The 22,186-nt window shown below is 45.0% G+C and overlaps 1 protein-coding gene across 1 annotated transcript in view; it reads right to left on the reverse strand.

Annotated features, from left to right (window-relative positions):
* Positions 1–1,011: 1,011 nt before the first annotated feature.
* ABCB5 (ATP binding cassette subfamily B member 5) overlaps positions 1,012–22,186 on the reverse strand; it is a 70,325-nt gene continuing 49,150 nt past the window's right edge. Inside the window, exons 19-26 of the mRNA XM_058678080.1 lie at positions 20,202–20,405; positions 16,757–16,857; positions 15,806–15,946; positions 10,594–10,750; positions 8,140–8,337; positions 5,968–6,174; positions 2,872–3,018; positions 1,012–1,424 (exon numbers count right to left, since the gene is read on the reverse strand). Of these exons, the coding sequence (XP_058534063.1) occupies positions 1,227–1,424; positions 2,872–3,018; positions 5,968–6,174; positions 8,140–8,337; positions 10,594–10,750; positions 15,806–15,946; positions 16,757–16,857; positions 20,202–20,405 (1,353 nt within the window). The 3' untranslated portion in view covers positions 1,012–1,226. The remainder of the gene's footprint in view (positions 1,425–2,871; positions 3,019–5,967; positions 6,175–8,139; positions 8,338–10,593; positions 10,751–15,805; positions 15,947–16,756; positions 16,858–20,201; positions 20,406–22,186) is intronic.

Consider the following 22,186-nt stretch of genomic DNA (forward strand, 5'->3'; position numbering starts at 1 on the left):
ACCGGAACTGGGGATGTTCCTGCTTCCTCTTTGCCTCCCCTGCTACAGGGAGAGAACTCCCCAAGAATTCTATAAGCATCCATAGCCAAAGGTCCGCAGGTGCCCAGGCTTCTAAGGAATGCCTCGGCTTCTCACCCCTCCCAGCCCCAATCCTATTTTTACTTTGCATTTTTTAAAAAAAATTTATTTATTTTGATCAGAAAGTCAGAATTACAGAAAGAACGAGAGACAGAGAGAAAGGTCTTTCATCTGCTGGTCCATTCCCAAGTGGCGGCAGCGGCTGGAGCTGAGCCCATCTGAAGCCAGGATCCGAAGCCGGGAGCTTCTTCCAGGTCTCCCACTCAGGTGCAAGGCCCCAAGGCTTTGGGTCGTTTTCTACTGCCTTTCCATTTGGGGAGTGAACAAGTGGATGGAAGATCTTTCTGTCTCTCCTTCTTTCTGTAATTCTGACTTTCTAATTAAAATAAATAAATCTTTTAAAAAAATGAAGAAAGGCAATTTTTCATTTTTAGCCCACAGCAGACGCAGGTGTTATTTGAAGCAAGTTCAGTGTTTTTGTGCTGGTGGATCTGTGATTCATTCTACAAACCCTAAAGACTGGACTAATAGGACCTGAGATAGACATGGGAAACCCTTCACACTTTCATTCTGCCAGACATCTTACGCTGGGAGCCTCCCTCCCCAGGCCCAGGGGGATGAAACAGAATCTGGGAAAATGGTGAGTGTTTTTTTTTTGAGAGAGAGAGAAAAACAGAGAGAGAGAGTGTGTGTGTGAGAGTGTAGCTTGGAGAAAAGCAACAACTGTCCCAAAATGGGCTGGAGAGAGATGACATTTGTGCAATGCTGCGGCCCCATTTGTATCTTACTCTCCCTTTGCTGAAGCTTTTCTGTATAATTAACCAGGACGTTTTCCCTGTGGGAACCCATTTCCAACCGAACCGCCAGATTCAATGTGCAGAAAACTGCTTTATCAGCGAAGGTGAACAGAACGATCTTAGCTGGTAAGGAGTAAAGGTATTATCTCTCACTCAGCAAGTCTAGCACAGAGGGCTGTTGCCTTGGAAGACTGCAAGGGGAAGGAGACGCTGGGTGACCCGAACGTGCCTGTGCGTGAGTAGCATGATTGTCGGCATTGATAGATGCAATAAAAGAGATTGTAGCTGCCAGGGAGTTGGTTGCCCAGAAGTCTTTCTCTGATTATAAAGAGAGCGGGCGGCTCGACCCTGTCACTGCACTGACTGTGCATTGACTAATCTAAAGTAGATGTCGCGGTTTCTCAGGAGCTCACGATGCGTTCCCTGCTCCCGTATCCTCCCGTCGTGCAGAACCACGATCGAATCCGCGTTCTGTATTGTGGAAAGTCTGTGTGCGACCACCAGGCATGTCCTGCCCCTTCTGGCTTTGTCAAGAGCGTCCTGGACCACCTGCAAGAGAGGTGGTTGTTGTGGCTGTGAGTTTAGGTTTGAGTCTGTTATTCAGCTTCCCCAAGTCAAATCGGTGGAGGGGCTGGAATAACCTTTCCTGTACTGGCTCCCCCCGCCCCAGCAGGGATGGCCCAACTTGGTGAACCTTCTCTATTCACTAGAAATCTGGAAAAACCCACAATAGCTACCTAAAATAAGACACTGGCTGGGAAAGCGTTTGTGAGCATGAATACAAAGAAATGGCTGTTGATGCATATTTCTGACCTCAAAGCCAGGAATTGAAAAATAAATAAATGAAGCTGTTGAGTTGATCTAATTTACTCTCATTGCTGTTTTTTGTACTGTTTAGTGCAATGTAGCTATAAAACTGTCCTGGTTAAAACAGCGTCTCAGCCCCCAGTCAGGGCGTCATGTCACTTAGGGAAGATGAGAGTGAAGGGTGAAATGCTACATTTCTTAAGTGTTTAAAATGTCCCGGTCATGGATGTGTCAGCCGAATCCTCGCAGCAGTGCTATCAGGTGGACGTGTTCTCAGTTTTCTAATAAAGGAACTGTAGTTCGAGGAGTCCAGGTCACATGAGTTCACACTGTCACACCCGATGAATGTTGGGGATGACAGACCAGGCATGCATGACTCCAAAGTCTTCCAGCTCCATTCTTCAGGAATTCAAAATAATTTCTACCTAAAAATAGCCATCACTTGTGGCTTCACTGTCACACATTCTCTATAGCAACTAGGAAAATGACATCATCTTTCTGGGCTTCATTGTGCTTATCTGAAAAGTTGGAGTGCTAATGAAAGGAGCTAATCCTTCCGTTGTGAAGATTGAAGTAATAGCATATCATAAACATTGAAAAATGTCAATAACTCTCATGTATTTAGTTGTGTGTGTTTATTAAATAAATGCCTGCTTAATAGATGACTAGGGGCCAAGGGCGTAGCAAGATTGGAGCCAAGAACTTGTTTTGGAAGTATGCTGTCATAAGCCTTTTTGGTTCCTGGTTTCCAGCTAAGCCAATGTGACAGCTACTCCGTAGAAGCAGAAGAACTAGCAGGTGAGGACTCTGCAGGACAGAGTACTTCTTCATCCATGTAGGAAATGATTTATTTTAGCCAACTACCGCCATTGGAGTAATAATGAGATAAAGAGCGTTTCCTGAGTTCTTTCTTTGAGTGAAGAAATATTGCAAGACTTGAGTCCATTTTGATCATGAGACCAATTCAAGGGAGAAAATCTTTGCAGAACACACAGTGGTCTGCCTCAACTCTTTCCACTGAACTCGGATCTTTTAACTTTAATAGTGATCTTGGGACTAGAAGTATTTTCTAGGTCTTTCTTTCTTCCCAGACTGGCCTGATTTCCTCCCTTGTTATTGCATGTACACTCACATTTGGTCGTGCATACATTTGGTCATACATTCCTGAGATGAAACAGCAAGATGTTACCTTTTCACTCTCATTATCAAGGGCGGACGTGGCCTCATCCAACAGCAAAACCTTTGGTTTTCGTAAAAGAGCCCTTGCAATGGCGATTCTTTGTCTCTGGCCACCAGAAAGCTGTATTCCTTTCAGTCCAACGCAGGTGTCGTATTTCTGTGGCAGAGATGTGCAATCAACAGAGGAAGGCTTTGTTATTGAAGTTAGCATGGCAGCTGTGGGCATGAAACATCACAATAGTTCAAGTTTTATTACTCTTAAAAAATCTCTGTACTGAAGTCTATTCTTGGCTGTTGTTGCAAATACATGCTAAAGGAACAGCAAACACCGCTGTCTTATTTGCATGTCACAGCTGATCCTTAACAGTGGACCTGTGATTCTGAATGGCAAATTTGCACATAGAACCCTAAGAAGAATTACTAGTAGGAGATAGTTCCCTGTTACCATAACTCCTTCCCATGAAGGGACAGTACCTTCTATTTACAGGTCAAAGTGATTTCAAGTGTTCAAAAGACAACATGGACATCATGGGGTTCTTTTTCTTGGGTTCTTGCTAACCCACCCTGGGCTTGTCCCTTTGGATGCTTGGAGGATGTAGGTTTCCATAGATCACTGGTCTGCCTGGGCAGAAGTTGGGTTGGCTGCTCGAATGCGTCCATTCACCTGTTGAGGCTGCCAAGAGCTCACAGTGATGTTCAGCACTGGGCTAGCTTTCCATCGTTCCCCCTCCCTACTCACGACCCTGCCACGGAGAGTAAAGGAAATCCCACTCTGGTCCTTAAGCCACTGCGGCTTCCTAAACCTACACAGATCAGCTCTGTGGGCAGTGAGCAGATTTCTGTTGGCTTCACAGATCAACCCATTGCTTTCGCGGCAGGAGCCTTGGGCAGTTTGTCAGAGGAACACACACCATTGGTACCCAGGCATGAATCAGCTTCATCTGAAAGCAAACCCAAGTGCTCAGCCTGCTCGAGGTGAATGTTGGCAGTGGATTGCACAAACCACGTGCTGTTTGATTGAATGCCCTGAAGAGGCTTGAATGAATTGCCTTTCCTTCCACATCCACGTGCCTTCAGCAGATGCCTTTGGCTGGAGTGGGTATCCAGAGCTATGACATGGTCTTGCCACATAGATACATCACCTCAAAGCGAACTTTCCTTTCCTTCCTTCTCTTCCTCCCTCTCCCCCTCTCTCTTCCTCCCTCCCTTCCTTCCTTTTTTCTATTTCCCTTTCTTTCTTTCTCTCCTTTCATCTTATGATCTGAAAGACCAACATAGAGAAACAGTGGCATATTCTATTGGCTAATTTACTCCCAGGATTTCTGCAATCAGGGACCAGGCTAAAGTCAGAATGCAAAAACTCAATCCAAGTCTCCCATATGGGTGGCAGATTGTTGAGCCATCACCTGCTGCCCACCGGATGTACGCGAGCACGAATCTGGATCAGGAACAGACTGGTCCTACAAGCCAGGCACTCCAGTGTGGGAGGCGGGCATCTCAACTGGCATCTTCATCACTGTATCAAGTACCTGCCCCAGCCAAGATTTTTGATTTCTGTGCGATTTCTGTCTCACCTGCCACAGCCAATAATAGAGATAAAGTTGAAAAAAAAATGTGAGGCAAGAAGCTTACACTCTGGCACGGAAGAGAGGTCAATCATTCATCTCAGCTATATGTTGGCAGCGAAATATGGGGCAAATGGAGACTTTATGATGGACCATATCAATCAATGGACGACCTCATCGAGCGAAACTGGCAGCGATTCATAACTGGAGAACTATTAAAACCACTTGAGCAAATATCTCAGAGCATGCCCCACATCCGGGACTTGGGGTGGGTGGGAAACTGGGTGGGGCTTCTCCCTTAATATCCCGCTTTACCTCAGATACATGATGGAAACAATATGGACATAATAGTATTACCCACTTCCCTATACCCCCTGAACCTTTTTTTTTCTTCTTTAACCGTAATTAACTATGTAAAGATTGTCAACAACAATACAATAAAATAGATTAAAAAAAAATAAATCAGTGTTCAGGGTCACATCAGGTGGTGAGAAGTACCCTGAAAACACTGTGAAGTGGAATAGGAGTAGAGGGGACTGTTTTATGTTAGGTGGCCAGATGAAGCTTCTGTGAAGGTGACATTTGAAAGGCCTTGACTGTTTTTTTTTTTTAAAGATTTATTTTATTTTCATTACAAAGTCATATATACAGAGAGGAGGAGAGACAGAGAAGAAGATCTTCTGTTCAATGAATCACTCCCCAAGTGAGTGCAATGGCCAGTACCACGCCAAGCTGACGCCAGGAGCCAGGAGCTCCTCTGGGTCTCCCACACTGGTGCAGGGTCCCAAGGCTTTGGGCCATCATGGACTGCTTTCCCAGGCCACAGACAGGGAGCTGGATGGGAAGTGGAGCTGCCAGGATTAGAACCGGTGCCCATATGGGATCCTGGTGCATTCAAAGCGAGGACCTTAGCCGCTTGGCCACGCCGTCGGGCCCAGGCCTTGACTGTTAAGGAACTGGCTATGCAAGAAGCCAGAGGAAGGAAGTGCATGCTAAGGAATTGGGGAGTGAGAAAGGGCACACACTGGTGTGTTTTTGAGACAGAAAGGAGATGAGCAGGGTTGCAGCAGAGGGAGCAAGTGGCAACTTCAGGGCTAGGGAGACAGCTAGGTGGGGTGGCACAGATCACTCCAGCCACACCAGGGGTTGCCTCTGGGGTGAACAGACACTGTGCAACTCTGTTAAGCAGGCAGGGGACAAGGTTGGATTTAGGGACGCAAGGGATTCTTTTGGTTGGTGTGAGGAAGGGGGCTTGTGAGTTCCTCTCCCCAGGAAGGTGACAGTGATTCATTCATCGGACAGAATAGCCATGGTGGACAGAGGGGAAGGAGTCCAAGTACCAGAGCTAATGTGACAAATAGTAAGATCTGGGCTTAGAAAAAAAAAAATTACTCCACAAAACCTTTTAGCTTTGCTTTTTTGTTCCATAGCCGTGTGTTAAAATGTTGGCAATAAATACACCAGTTGTGCAGCCCAAGGAGTGCAGACAATCCGTGCAGGTGCACAACTGGTGGGGCTCCAAGGCGTTGGGGGTGTCTAACCTGAGGGAGGCTGTCAATGAAAGCGTGGATGTCTGCGGCCTGGGCCACCGCCCTGATCTCCTCCAAGGGCACCACGCGGCTGCTGTCACCATAGGCAATGTTCTCGGCGATGGTACGATTGAAGAGCACAGGCTCTTGGGAGACGATGGCTAGCTGGGCCCGGAGCCACTGCACGTTCAGTTCTTTTGCGTCGACGCCATCCAGCAGCTGCCGGCAGAAGAGCCGAGAAGAGAATGTGAAGATCTGACAGCGGCATCACGTTATGCGCACTGGATTCCAACAGACACACATCATAGCCAGAAGCTAAGGAATGTCAGCTATCCCCAAGTGTGCTGTGACCCAGGGGAGGCTCGTAAATCACACCCGGGGCACAAGCAAGCGACAGGTAACTCACTAAAATGAACTCAGCCGATGTTCTTAGGAATCGACCCACATTCCAGAAATCAGCATGGAGTTTGAAGCAAGGCTGGGTACCCCGTGCTGAAGTCAGATGGAATTGCAAGGTGACCAACTGCCCCTGCCACTGGGACCTGATTAGATTAGTTCCACCAGATCAGAGCCTGATGAAACTCAAGGTGTAGACTGATGTAGTAGTTCACTTGGTTCACATATCTTTCTTTTTAAAACTTATTTGAAAGAGAGAGAGAGAGAGAGAGAGAGAGAGAGAGAGAGAGAGAGAGAGAGAGATATCTTCCATCTGCTGGCTCACTCCTCAGATGTCTGCAATGGCCAGGACTGGAGCAGGTTTGAAGCCAAGAGACAGGAGCTTCATCTGGGTCTCCTATGTGGGTACAGGTGCCTGATGACTTGGCCATTTGCTGCTGCTTTTCCCTGGCCATGAACAGGGAGCTGGGTCAGAAATGAAGCAGCCAAGACATGAAGTGGTACCCATATTGGATGATGTGTGTGTGGGGGATGCTTTCCTCCCTACAGCACAGTGCTGGCCCCCACATGCATTGATAAAGCATTTTGCATATCACTATTACTCACATGGATGTGTAATGAATGCCGGATAATTGACAGGCATATCTGCTGTGGGATGGAGGCTCTATAGGCACTGAGGACATAGAAGTAAGTAGGACAAAACTCCTTATCTTCCTGTGGCTTATATTGTAGAGGACTTGGGCTAGGTATGAGACACAGTAGCAAGTCACTCAATCAACACAGGGGGAAAGGTGCCCTGAAAACACGTCCCAGGAGAGTGACGGAGGCAGTAGGAAGTGTATTCAGACTAGGAAGGAGAATGATGAGGAGGATCCAGAGAAGTTAAAAGCTAGGACAGTCTCGGCAAGATCAAAGGCTCGTGGATGTGTCCGAAGAATGCAAGGAAACCAGTGTGACTGAGAGTGCGTGAGGAGGTTGGGTCATGGAAGACCTTGACTGATGGTGGGAACTGATGGTGGTTTCTGCTGACAGCAGTGGGAAACCATGGAAGGCTCCCTGGAGGGAGTGTGCTGGGTGAAAACAGAGGAATGTTGCCTGATCAGACAACTCTGAGTATTCGCAAGGAGGAAGAGATGCTAAATTGCAGAATACGGAGTCCCATGGCAGCCTTTGATTTTTAGGTGCTGGGGAGAGGACAGTAATAGAAAGCCAAGAGGGTGTGTGCTGTGTGATCCTTAACAGGAAAAGGAGGAAGGGAAAACCAGGATATAACGTGATAAGTATCAGGTAATGTTGGAAATCAAGGGGAAGAAGTTACGCCTTTTTTGGGGTACCTGAGCTAATGGCGCTTATTTAATAAATCTGAAATCCCACACTGGGTTTTCACAGTTGGGTGGAGACAATCAGGGAACAGCATCGCCTCAACCAGGAGGCATGGAGCAAACCTTTACCTGTGCCTTCAACCCCAGCAGGACCAAGAACCAACAGCTGTGATGCAGACTTTGGACCTGTCCTCCAAACCCATGTTCTATAGGAATTGTGTGGCTCACTAGACTCAAATTCCCCAGATTGGCTGAAGAATCTTTGGGCCTTTAAACTTAACTTCAAAGTCCCGAGCCATCATCTTTATTACCACATTGCTTGTTTTCTTAGTTAAGGGTTGGGATAAGGACCTTTTCTTTGAACTTCTTCATTGTTTTCCTCCAACCAAACCAAAGCAGGATGCTTAGTTCCTAGAGGTTGTTTCAGAAAAGCACCCAGGTTAGGTGCCTTGGAATCCAGTCTCACCACTTGCCCTTTCGTGGGGTCATAAAACCTCTGCAGAAGTTGGACTGAAGTGCTTTTCCCACAGCCACTGCTCCCGACAAATGCTACCGTCTTCCCTTTCTCGATGCGGAGGGACAGGCCACGGAGGATGGACACGTCTGGACGACATGGGTAGAAGAAAGAGACATCTCGAAACTCCAAGTTGCCTTCACATGTTTCCTGTGGAAGGAAGTGGACAGCTTTCAGAAGGGCGACTGTGCAAGGCTGTGACCCTGGCTCAGTGCTGGCTGAGAGCTGTGCACCTGTCCACCACTGTGTTAGCCTGGAAGAGTCGTGTTCATTTCTGGTGCTGACTGCATGTTAATGTCTGTCGCCTCTGCTTGTGTTTTTTATTTCTCTGATTTTTATTTGAAAATGGACACTGTAGTGTTTTTAAAATTCATTTTTTGGTTTGAAAGGCAGAGTGAGAGAGCGAGAGATAGGAGGAGGGGGGAAGATGGGGAGGCATTGCTTTTACAGTTCACTTCCCAAATGCCTACAACAACCAGGACTGGGCCATGGCCAAACTGGGAGACAGCAGCTCAGCTTGGGCCTCCCCTGTGGGTGACAACAACCTAGCGTCTCCCCTGTGGGTGGCAGCAACCTAGAGTTGCCCCTGTGGTCAGCAGCGACCTAACCACTTGGGGCCATCACCTGCTACCTCCCAGGTGTGCGTTGGGAAGCCGAGCTGGAAGCCGAAGAGGCAGAACTTGAACCGAAGTATTAAAGTAGGCGTTGTGGGCTTCCCAAGCAGGGCTGAACCACTGTACCGAATCCCTGCCCCTACCTTCTTTCTTGTTATCTTGACAGCTGGATTTAGCAAAGTTCCAAAAAAGCACTGGCTTCCTTTGATGGGACTAAGCAGACAGTCCGTTCTATAGAAGTGGGTGCTTGACCAACTGCTTTGGATACATACATACATACACACATATATATTTTTTAAACATGGTCTGTGTTTACAGATCTTTATTGCTTAGTGCAGAAGAGCTGGGGTCCTCACCAGCTACATGCATTAATGTGTGAATGGAGCATCAGTTACAGTTCATATGTGATTTATCTTCATTTTCATTTGGTTGCTATTTGACAGGGATGCTCACCTGAAAGTTCAGTTTCCTCTGTAGGTGCCAGTCTTTTTAGAGGCTGATGATTTGCAACTCAATACTTATCTCTACTTGATGCTATTTTTAGATATATGGTTAAGAATACTGAAAATAGAAAAAAATAAATCTGGGAGGATATGTATCAAAATGTAAGTACAGAATAGTTTATTTTTAGCTTATTCCGTGTTTTGCATTTTGCCTCCATAATGCATAAGAATTACTGTACACACACACACACACACACACACACACACACACACACACGAGGTTCAGAAAAGAACCAGAATTCTGCATGAACTTGGAGATGACAGTTTTTGTTTGTATTGTCTGATGTCTTTGGAAAAGGCATATGGAGATATTTCAGGTAACTTCTAGATTTCAGTGCATTTTAGAATTTATTCTTACTATTCAAAACTTTCTAATATAGAAGGTATCAAACATATGTAAAAGCAGAGAAGGGCAGCTGTTGTGACACAGTGGGTAAACCACTGCTCGAGGTGTCCACATTGAGTCCTTGCTCCTCTGCTTCCAATCCAACTTCCTGTTAATGCACCTGGGAAGGTAGCAGGTGACAGATCAAAGAGGTTCTTGGGCTCTTCCAATCCACAGGGGAGCCCCGGATGGAGTTCTAGGATCCTGGCCCAGCCCTGGCTGGTAGAAGGACTTGGGATCTGAACCAGTAGATGGAAGGTCTCGCTCACAAATGTGCTCTCTCTCTCTATTGCTCTGTCTTTCAAGTGCATGAAAACAAAGAGGAAAAAAAGGGGAAAAAATAACACATGGCCCTGTGCCTACCATCCCACCTCACTACTTAATATTTGCCAGTTTAGTTTGACTTGATTTTAATTTTTAAAAGCAAATGATATTTAGATGATTTTCACTTTTATTAAATCAAAGATGAGATATATTGCTTTATGGTCATTTTAAGAAGTATTTGTAAATTCTGTGCCACACATTCAGTCCTATCTAATAGGGACATATAGATATCAGAGAGACACCCAATTGGTTTACTATGTTTAAAAAGAAATAAGAGTAGCATTACACGTATACACTCAAAGATCAAGTTTCTTATACCCTTGCTTCCCTGAAGACCAATATGAAACCTTATTTTGACTGTTTCATGTCTGTGAAGTTCCTATTTTGAGAATATCAAATCCATTTCTTTTGCTATAGGAGGTTAAAGTTCTGCTAAGACAAGATCCTCTGTCCCCCTTTGTAGCACAAAATTATTTTGGATGAGCTTTTAACTCTTTGTGTTACTGCCTCATCTGTTTTAAAGTCACGAGACTGCGCCTTCACTGAGTTAGCAGACACTGAAAGTCGTAGTGGAGCTTACGGGTTTTTTGCCTTCTTGGCTGTAACTGTCTATGGCCGGATTCTTTTCCAGCAGGGCAAACAGATGTGCGGCTCCAGATTTGGCTTTGGAATATTCAGGTGCCAGAACAAGTGTTTCTCCAATGACCATAGCACCGTAGGCAATTGCAGTGAAGACTCTAGGGAAGTAGACAATAGGTGAATGTTCTACACAGTTTTATTGTTACTATTAATATTATTATTGATTTACTTATTTTCATTGGAAAGTGATGTTTACAGAGAGGAGGGACAGAAAGAAAGATATTGCATCTGCTGATTCACTCCGCAAATGGTCTTAACGGCCAGAGCCGAGCTCATGTGAAACCAGGAGCTTGGAGTTTCTTCTGGATTTCCCACATGGGTGCAGGGTCCCAAGGCTCTGGGCCATCCTCCATTGCTTTCTTAAGCCACAAGTAGGGAGCTGGATGGGAAGTGGAGCAGCCAGGACACTAACTGGCATCCATATGGGATACTGGTGTTTGTAGGTGGAGAATTAGCCAATTGAGCCATTGTGCCAGCCCTTGTTAATTCCCTTTTGCATGGATTTTTGACATACCATCATATTGATCTAGAACGATTAGTTGTATGTCTTCTTAAAACCTGTAAATAATATCCTAAGTAATACCATACAGTTCAGAAGTGGTTTTCCTGTTGAACTAAGTCTTCATGCACAAATATGTCAGATAGGAATGAAAGAAAGCTGAACTATGAATCCTAGAATCTCAGAAGCTCAGGCTGGTCTGGAAAGAACAGTTTAGACAGAAGTTTTGGGACTTAATTTTTCCCATCTGTAAAAGGGAGACATTGTATATGACGGGGTAATTCAGAGGATGAGGAGGGTGATGCTGAGGGAGGACTCACTGCAGGTTTGCTGACACGGGGAGGATAATATTTGATGGGTTGCTTTGCAGTCTTGGGTGACTCCCTTCTGGAAAGATCCTCCCTGCTGTCTCTCAGTCACATGCTGATGATCTGCGTAGGGTGACATTCCTCAGAATGTCCCTTCAGCCTACAAAGTGCACTCTATAAAAGCATATATTGAGCAAGGAGTATAGCACCTAAGGTAACTTGGAAATAAATGTCGTTGAAATATTTGCACTCAATGGGTTAAGAATTCGTTGCTTAGTTTACTTTTTATTTGAAAGAAAGAATTACAGGGCCCGGAGGCATGGCCTAGCAGCTGAAGTCCTCGCCTTGAACGCCCCAGGATCCCATATGGGCGCCGGTTCTAGTCCCGGCAGCTCCTCTTCCCATCCAGCTCTCTGCTTGTGGCCTGGGAAAGCAGTCGATGACGGCCCAATGCATTGGGACCCTGCACCTGCGTGGGAGACCTGGAGGAGGTTCCTGGTTCCCAGCTTCGGATCGGCCCGTTGCGGCTCAGTTGGGGAGTGAATCATCGGACGGAAGATCTTCCTCTCTGTCTCTCCTCTCTATATATCTGACTTTGTAATAAAATTAATAAATCTTAAAAAAAAAAAAAGAAAGAAAGAGTTACAGAGTGAGAGAACTAGAGGTCCATCTGCTGTTACTCACCAGATGGCTGCAATGGCCAGAGCTAGGCTGGTCCAAAGCCAGGAGCCAGGACTTTCTTCCTGGTTACCCACATGGGTGCAGGGGCCCAAGCACTTGGGCTTTCCTCCACTGCTTGCTCAAGGTGTGAATTTGCAGGAAGCTGGATCAAAAGTGGTGCAGCTAGGACATAAACCAGTGCTGGTATGGAATGCTGTTGTTACAGGCAGTGACTTAGCTTGCTATGCCACAACACTGCCCCCTTTTGCTTAGTTTTAACTTATTCAAATCTCAGTATGCCTACGTTTTTTCCATTCTGTCTGTAGTTATTAGGTGTCTATTTTGGGCCAAACATTTTTGTTGTTGTTTTTAGAGGGGATTTTAGGGGAACATCAGTGAACAAGCTGATCTGAGATCTACACTTAGTCTATGTTATCAATATGTATAGAAGCAGAAAAGGTTATGGTTTAGACACTCAGTAAATGCAGAGGCAAAAAGGACAATTGCATGTAGTGGTTAAGTGTTTCGAATGAGAGAAGCTATGATAGTCGGGAAGAGCATGATGAGAATGTAGGGCTCCTCTGCATGGTAGACTTAGGAGTGGAAACCTGGCTGGTGAGAGAGGCAGCCCAGCAGCGAGCTAGGAGCAATCCCCACAGGCAGAGGGAAGAGGAGCACAGAGATGCGAGCTGGGAGATTCAGGAGATACAAACAGCAAGTTGGGGCTGATGTGTTGTTCAAAAGGAGACTGTTGGGTGAAAGTTGGAAAGGAAGCAGGAAATCCCATCAAGGAAAGGTTTTCACAACCTGATAAGGAACAGGGTTATTTCTAAGTTTCAACGGGAAGCCATGCCAGTCGCTAAATACGTTGATATAGTTGGACTTGTGCTCTGAGAGATCAGCCTGGCTGCTCTGGGGAGACCGTGCTTTGGGGAATGAGCAGGGACATGGAGGCATCAGTGGGAATGTGATTGCTAGCACCCTGTGCTGGGAGACAGAGACCTGGAGGAAGGTTACAAAGGTGGAGGGAGTGAGAAATATTTTAGAATCAGAGCTGCCAGGATTTGGTGCTCTATGTAGAGCTGGGAAGACGACAGAGACGTTGATGGGAATCGGGTAACAATGCTCTGTGAGGTTTTGCACAAGGAATCCTAACTTTGTATGAATGTGTTTGGCTGATTTGCTTTCCACTGATACCCAAAGCCAGTTCTGAGAAGAAATGGAGCGTGAGGAGCTTCAGAAGGCTTGAAAGTTTAGAAAAATGTGGAAAACAAGCTCAGCATTTTAAGCAATCAGTTTTTAAACAAGCTTATTGAATACAATCAGCTTGTGAGCTTGGGTGTGCCAGCATTCCAGCAGGGGCAGGGAGGACCCAGCTGATCTAAGGAGGGTCTGTGAACTAAAGACATCACTTTGGATTTGGACTGTCATTGATCTATCTAATTCATTTTAATAATCATAACAAAGCCCAAGAATAAATGTCCCAATTATGGTCTGTAGAGGTTCCCGTAGGCAACACTGTGTGCTGTTGTAGGAGAACATAAGTACAATGGCCAACATGCATTTTTCCCCCAAATTTTATATTTCTATTGTTTAAAAAAATTGGGAGGGGCATGTGCCATGGCTCAATAGGCGAATTTTCCTCTGTTTGTGTCCCGGCTGCTCCACTTCAGATCCCGCTCCCTACTGCTGGTCTGGGAAAGCAGCGGAAGATGGGTCAAGTGCTTGGATCCTGTGCCCATGTGAGAGGTCCGGAAGAGGCTACTAGTACCTGCCTTCCGGCTTTGGATCAGCTTGGGTCTGGCCAGTTTGATCATTTGGGGAATGAACCAATGGATGAAAGACCTTCTTCTTGTCTCTCCTTCTTTTTATAAGTCTGCCTTTCAAATAAAAATAAATCTTAGAAAACAAATGAGAGTGTTGGGGCCAGCTTGATGCAGGCTCTACCTCTGGTGCTGGCATCCCAGATAGACTCCACTTGTGATTCAGCTCCCTGCTTATGGTTTGGGAAAGTGGCAGAGGATGGCCCAAAACCTTGGGACCCTACACCAGGGCTGGCATCCCATGTGGGTGTCATATCCTAGGTGCTCCACTTCCCGATCCAGCTCCTTGCTTGTGACCTGGGAAGGCAACAGAAGATGGCCAAAGTTCTTGGGCACCTGCATTTATGTAGAAGACTGGGAAAAAGCACCTGACTTTAGATTAGCTCAGTTCTGGCTGTTGTGGCCATTTAGGGAGTGACCTAACAGATGGAAGATTTTCTCTATCTCCTTTCTGTATATCTGATTTTCCAATAACAAACAAACAAAGAAAGTGGGTGTGTATGCTTTTGCAGTTTGAGTTCAGGTTGCTCTGTTTCAGGCCTAGCTTTCTATTAATGCATCCTGGGGAAGCAGCGGATGATGGCTGGCCCCACCACACACTGGGAGGCGCGAAGGAATATAGGTCAAGAAGGTACATTCTCAACTCTCTTTCCCATATTCTAAATCAAAGCAGGAATGATTCATTTTGGAGTTGGCCTGGGTCCATGGGCTCACTTGCAAGAACATGTCCTACTTAGTGAAAAAAAAAATGGAGTATTGGACACAGGCCCTGTTGTAAAAGGAGAATATGGCATCTCATTTGGTGCCATAGTGGAAGGAAAACAGAGCAAGCTGGACAACTATCCCAGCCAAATGACTTGAGGCTTACTATGTCAGCCAATGGATATTGGGGGAGGGTGTGACGTCATCCTTGGATCATTGAAAATGACAGCATTCCAAACCACTTGGGCAGAACCCTCGGTATATACACACATTGGGACCCTGGGTTGACATGAGGTGGCAGTTCCTCATCCCTGATTACTGGGACATTTGGAAAATCAAGTGTGGCTTCCCCCTCTGTCTCTCCTCTTTCCCCAGAAACAACAAGAAGAAATAGCAATATTGGAGACAATCAGTTCACCCCAAATTCCTAAACCTTGCTCTTTCCCACCCCGATCAACCATGTAATCATTAGAAAAAATAAAATAAAAAAAATTGGTATCATTGTTAATATTTTATCAGCTGTGTCATACTTCTTAGTACATAAATAATGATAGTAAATACCAAGAGCAAATATATTTACCATGATTTAGTCACTCTATAACATAGGTCCATATCTGAGCTTTATATTGTGGGGCTGGTATTGTAGTACAATGGGTTAAGCTGCCACACTGGACATCTGCATTCCATATTAGAGCGCTGGTTGGGATGGCAGCTGCCTATATCCCTGGGAAAGCAGTGAAAGATGCCCCAATTCTTGGGCCCTTGTCACTCATGTAGGTGACCAGGATGGAGCCTCCCCGCTTCTGGCTTGAGCCTGGACCATTGTTGGCCATGGTGGCCGTGTTAGGAGGCAGCCAGTGGATGGAAGACTTCTCACTCTCTTTCTGTGTGTGTGTGTGTGTGTGTGTCTGTCTGTCCCTCCTGCTCCCTCTCTCTTTGTTACTCTGTCTTTGAAATAAATAAATGAATCTTAAAAAGCAACAGAAACATCAGCCTTACCCCGTATATATAACATAAACAATTACTATTTGTCAAAAATAGAATTTAAAAGGGAAAAAAGAGTGGAGTTTTTCATTTTCCAAGCATGTTTTTCCCACCTTTGTGATTTACAAGCTAGAGATCTTTCTCGCAGAGAGGTAATGATCTGCAGGCACAACTTACATGAACAGGCCCTCGGGGGTCATTCGTCCAACTTGAATTAAATAGGCTCCTAATCGAAAGCCTGCTGCGTAGGCCAGGTACACGAAGGCGTGGCTGAAGGCATAGCAGCTCCCTGTGATCTGAGCCTTCTTCAGGGCATTTCTGAAAGGCACAGCATTTCCCAAGTGAATACTAGCAAGGACAATGCAGCAAATGTAGGCACAGAGTGTAGTGGACTTTGAACTGTAATCATTTTTGTGGAAATACATTTTTTTCTGGGGATTCAGAGAAAATGATTTTGATTTTTCCATAGAGAATGCAGATCATGTAATGATGTCCCATCAGCTGTATAGATGCTAGGGTTCAGTGGAACAAAGCAGCCTTTATGTAATTTCCTCTGAGTGGACATGTCTTTAAAAGTTTAGCTAATGTGAGAAAGAGTTTTGGCTTATAGGTGTATAACAGTATCTTCTTGTTCTCCATTGTAATCTTGCATTCCTAGAGAGTGGAACTAAAGGGTGGTACCAGCCACAGGCATGCCTGGTGGAGAACACAAAGCTATCTCTGTGGTGAGTCACAGAGAGAGGATCCCCAGGTCAGTGTGATAAGGAGGACTAGTTACAATGAAAAGGAATGAGCCTATTTTGGTGTGTATGTGTTCTCTTAGAAAGATACATGATTTAGGGATTTAGTTTATAAAGAGCCTGGCTCTGACTGTTACTTTTGCCATCCTATTTCGGGAAGGTGAGAAGTATGTGCACACTCAGTAAGAGCCAGTCCCTGGTAGGATCTGGACCCCAGTCCCTGGTAGGATCTTTATTCTTCCTCCTCTTTTTTCCTTTTGGTAAAGTCACTTGAGGCGTTATGGGGCTCTGGGATGGGGAGGCAGTCCAGAGGAAGTGGGTTGGCTGGCCAGCCACTGGAATCACTGAGGAGGAAGAACAGTTAGTGGAGTGTAAGACAGCCAATCACCTGTGTTGCGTGTGCAGGATCTCTTCATACATGTGTTCAAAGGCTTTCTCTCTGGTCAAGGAAATGATGGTACGTATGTTCTCCACCGCTTCCATTGCTATCTTAAAATGGAGGGTAATGGAATGTAGAAATGACATTAATAATCTTTAAACTTTTCCTTGTTATGAATTCCAGTCACTTCTCCTAGGGACATGTATAGTAAATACAGCAAGTTATTAAGTTTAGCTGACAAATATTCTTCATCACCTAACCTTATTCCCGAGAAGTAAGATAGAAAAAGGACACTCCAGGTTTGAAAAGATGTAGGCTGCTCTTCCTGGTTTAGCTCCTTGTAAGTCCTTATTGATTATCAAATTAATCTGATTCCACACAGAAATGAGTCTTCTAAACTGTAGAAACAATTCAAGTCAAAGCTGAGGGAAGCAAATAGATGATTACTTTATTCTAGCTCATAAATGCGAACAGGGACCCAAGAAGATGCAGCAACCTCTCGGTAAACTATCAAAGCTATAACATTCTTTACAAGGTAAATCCATGTCTCATTTTGACATCTGCGAGCTTGCAGGGATGCTTCATTCTGTACAATGAATGCCTCCTTGTATTTATGAAGTTGTTAAGAGGAATGTCTCATTACGTGAGATCCAACATGGAGGAGATTTGGCCTGAGGATAATTTTCTAAACATGTGAGCATATGTTGGCTTGAAAGAGAAACTTCCTATTTCCAGGTTACTGCTTCCAGACAGGCCGAGTGGATCTGGGTCAGAGAACTGTGTGGATGTCAGTACTCAACGCGGGTTGCGGGAGAGAGTGAGATGCAAGATTCCTGACCTCTGCTCTCAGTGCTGATGTTGGATTGTTCTAAGATCTTTCTATTTTCAGCATGAACTAAAAAAAAAAAAAGAGATCTCCCCCCAAATATTCCATACCATGAAGGAAAATGTATACAAATGTAGGAACCTTGTTTGAGGGATAAAGGAAAGAAATGCATAACCAAAATAACAATAACAACAACGACAAAACACCCTCTATTTCTGATTGTACTTTACAGTGGGGGAAATAACTAATATCATTTCATGACTAGAAAATACTCTGTTTTTAAGAAAAAATGAATTTGGTCTTGTTAAGAAAAAATTAAGACATTTGATGATTTCTCCAAATATGCACTTGCAGCCTAAAGAAGCAGTAATATATTTTGCTGGTCTGGGTTGGAAATTGGTGTTTGAAACATTGGTTTGGGGCCCGGCGGCATGGCCTAGCGGCTAAGGTCCTCACCTTGAATGCCCTGGGATCCCATATGGGTGCTGGTTCTAATCCGAGCAGCTCCACTTCCCATCCAGCTCCCTGCTTGTGGCCTGGGAAAGCAGTCGAGGACGGCCCAATGCATTGGGACCCTGCACCCGCGTGGGAGACCCGGAAGAGGTTCCTGGTTCCCGGCTTCGGATCGGCGCGCATCGGCCCATTGCGGCTCACTTGGGGAGTGAATCATTGGACAGAAGATCTTCCTCTCTGTCTCTCCTCCTCTCTGTATATCCGGCTTTCCAATAATAATAATAAATCTTTAAAAAAAAAAAAGAAACATTGGTTTGCATAAAAAGCTTGAGGGAGATGTCCTATTAGAATTCCTGATTGAATTGATAGGGGATTTTTGGAATGATACAAACTGGAAAAGTCAAAGAGGATATGTGCAACCAAAACTCATGGTATAAGTAAAAATGGATTACTTACAGAATAATTGTCTCATTAAATTAGAAACTAGGTTATCAGAAATGTGAGGTTACACAGGAAGGGCCAAATAACTGCTCACTATCTCTGAGGCAAGCACCTGCTAAGAAGTTGGGTCTGTACAGAGGCAGTAGACATTCCACGGGTCCGTATCTAGCACAGCAAAAGTAGAAGAGTCCAAGGGTCGGGCAAACCAGATTTTAGCAAGTCATGAGCTTGGCATGCTCGCTCCAGAGGACTCCTGACTCACACCCTGTGAGGCCATCACTGATGCAGACCAAAAGTGGCGTGGAAGCCGTTCCCCCGTTCACAGGCTGCTCCTCAGTGTGGTAGAGCTCTTGGAAACTGCATCATCAAAGGCGCAGCTCAGAGACCTGGCGTGTGTGGCCATGAGAAGACCCAGCAAGGGCCTGATTGAGCTTCTGAAAGGCTGTCAGGAAAAACAGGTGTCATATCTCCCTGAAATGAACGCCAAGGAGAGTAGGACAGGATGCAGCCAAGAACAAAGCAAACCAAAAAATAACTGTCATGCAGGTAACCAAGCCAAGCCAAAGACAGGCCCCCGTGAAAGTCATGTGCGGTCAGCCTCCAGGGAGAGGAGTGAACACTCGAGAAGGATGTTGTGTAAGGGCTCCTGGGAGGTCTCTTCCATGCGATGATGCGATGACTCTGGAAAAATGCCTCCCCAAACCTCCAATACAATCATTATTTCCATGAATACAGTTGAGACTGGGGAGCTTAAATATATCAGATGGTTTTCCAAATAATTTAGTACATGGTTCACCTGGATTAGTATTAAAAAAAAGTCTTTATCTCTAAAATCTTGCCTTATACACTGTCAGGATCTGCATGTAGTCTTATAATTGTAATTTTTGTATTTCTTCCTCATTTTGAAAAATAAATCAGCAAGAAAAATGGCTCAAGAAAATGTAACTATTCAAGCAAGAATATAGGATCACAATGATAGAAAACTCTTACCATGTCAGAGTAACAGTGATGACGGTTGACATCATTAGGGGCCTACTGTCTTCCACATGCTATGCTATGTGTCTTGTGTCTAATCATGCCAAAAGTTTTGTCACACACACAAAACCATAAGTGGATATTGTTATTATTGCTTACTTACAGGTGCAAAAGCAGAACTCTAAAAGGCTGATGTAACTTGTTCGTTTCACACAATTGTTAGTGATAGACTCCAGACTCTGTATTCTAAGTCAGATATCCTCTTTTTTTTTTTTAAAGAGTTACTTATTTTTATTTGAAAGGCAGATATACAGAGAGGAGCAGAGACAGAGAGAAAGATCTTCTATCCAATGGTTCACTTCCCAAGCAGCCGCAACGGCTGGAGCTGAGCCAATCCAAAGCCAGGAGCCAGGAGCTCTTCCAGGTCTCCCACGCGGGTGCAAGGTCCCAAGGCTTTGAGCCGTCCTCAACTGCTTTGCCAGGCCACAAGCAGGGAGCTGGATGGGAAGTGGGGCTGCCGGGATTAGAACCAGTGCCCACATGGGATCCCAGGGCGCGTTCAAGGCGAGGACTTTAACCACTACTCTATCACGCCAGGCCAGATATCCTCTTGCTATAACACATTCTACTGCAATCCCAGTGCTGGTCTATATGCATTTGCATATATGCATGTCACTCGGCAGAGATGACATTAACATTTCCTAAACACAGGAGCTTTTCTCCTGAAACGTGATGATGTCATCTTGGTCTTCAATTTACCTTTCCGGTGTGTTTCAGCTCTTGCTTATCCTTGTTGTCAAAACCCGTTATGGCTGCAGTTTCAATCATCCCGGTCACTGCAAGTACTGGAGCGATACTCAGCATCAGCAGTGTCATCTCCCATCCGTACAGGAAGGATATGAGAGTGGACAGCCCCATGTTGGTTGCACTTTGTGTTAGCACACCAATCCTTGAACCTATGGCCTATAATCAGACATATTTAGGGGAACATTGAGTAAGTGTAACATTTACACTAACTTTACATTCTTTGCCAAACAAATAGGCTCTTGTTTTTAGGATTATACTTAGAGATGACATTAGATATGTATTTAAAAAAATGCCTTTGACTGGAGCGGATGTGACGTCTCAACTGGACAATCCCCAACTTGCAAGTGCAGCATCCCATATGGGTACCAGTCTGTGTCCCAGCTGTTCCACATCCCATTTAGCTCCTTGCTTATGGCTTGAGAAAGCAATTGAAGACAGGCCAAGTTCCTGGGATCCTGCACTCGTGTGAGAGACCTAGAAGAAGCTCCTGGTTCCTGGCTTCAGATTGGCTCAGCTCTGGCTGTTGTGGACATTTGGGGAGTGAATCAGTGGATGGAAGATCTTCCTCTCTCTGTCCTTTTTCACTGTAAATTTGCCTTTCCAATAAAAAACAAATATTTAAAAAGTGCCCTTGATTAAGAGATCACTAATGTTTCAAAAATTTTTTTGTCTCATTAGCCAATATGATACATCCAGATGAACTGGCTTTTAGGAATACTTTTATAAAGAAGAGCATTCTCTCTTATAAATAAAATACCATCATCAAAACTCAGGAAACTGACATTTGATATATCAGTTATCCTCTGTTGTAGCAAAACATCACACATTCCATTTAATGTCTCTGTTCTCCTTCTATCTGAAACATTTCTTCATCCTTACCTTGGTGTTCATGATTTCGACTGTTTTGAGGATTACAGTGGACTTTTTTGAAGTTGTTTGGTAGAATGTCTCCCAGCTTTCACTTACCTGCTGTTTTTTCATGATCACATTCAGATCCCGCTTCTTTGGCACAAATCCCATAGACGTGATGCTGTGCTCCTCATGCACCTGTGGCTCTGTCCTATTTGTGGCGCTATTCACTTCATAACAGATGAGGATGGGGTCTTGTGGGTTTCTGCACTATGAGGCTGCCTTTCCTTTGTAAGCAGCCAATATTTAACGACAGACACCTTAAGCTATGCTAATCCCCATTTCCTCAGCAACCTTCCAATTTATTTGCTGTAGTACCAGCTGATGGTGTGTGACTACTTTTCAGTACCTTATAATCTTACTTTCTTTATTGCGAAACTCAGGTTTTCCCAGGGGAGCCCATCCCTTGCAGTTGGCGCTGTTGGCCTTTAATGTGTCCTTACCAGTTGTTGAGTTGTTGAGTCCTGGTGCATTCCTCCCTTCTCACACACCAACCTTTGTCTAATGATCCTGCCCTGTCTGTCCTGTCCAAGCAATCAGACATTTCTCCAAAGATCCCTGATTCCTCTTAGGGAGGAATGTTATCCAGCAGCAAGTACAGGGTGCTAGCTGGATGCCAGGGGGCAGAGCTAGAGAGAGAGAGAGAGTGAGAGAGAGAGAAAGTGTGTGTGTGTGTGTGTGAGAGAGAGAGTGTGTGTGTGAGTGTGTGTATGTGTGTGTGTGAGTGTGTGTGTGTGTGTGTGTATGCATGCATGCACACATTTGCATCTAGATCTGTTGATCTGCTTGCCTATTTTTCTTGAAATCACTTCAGTGCCTCCAATTCCAATTCCACACCGGTTTTCTCCCTTCCTATATTAGTCAGCCCCTCTTTCTGAGTGAGAAGCTTGACTCCTGTTTTCCTGGGTGGATTGAACCATGTGTTTAATCTCTCTGGGTCTGGCTAATCTACTGTCCTGGCCCCGGCTTCCTTCTCTGCATGAGCACCCTCCTCCCTGTGCCCCAGCTCTGCTTCCTCACCCTGAGCT

Source organism: Ochotona princeps, chromosome 20 (assembly GCF_030435755.1).
Source record: "Ochotona princeps isolate mOchPri1 chromosome 20, mOchPri1.hap1, whole genome shotgun sequence".
Taxonomy (NCBI): Eukaryota; Metazoa; Chordata; class Mammalia; order Lagomorpha; family Ochotonidae; genus Ochotona; species Ochotona princeps.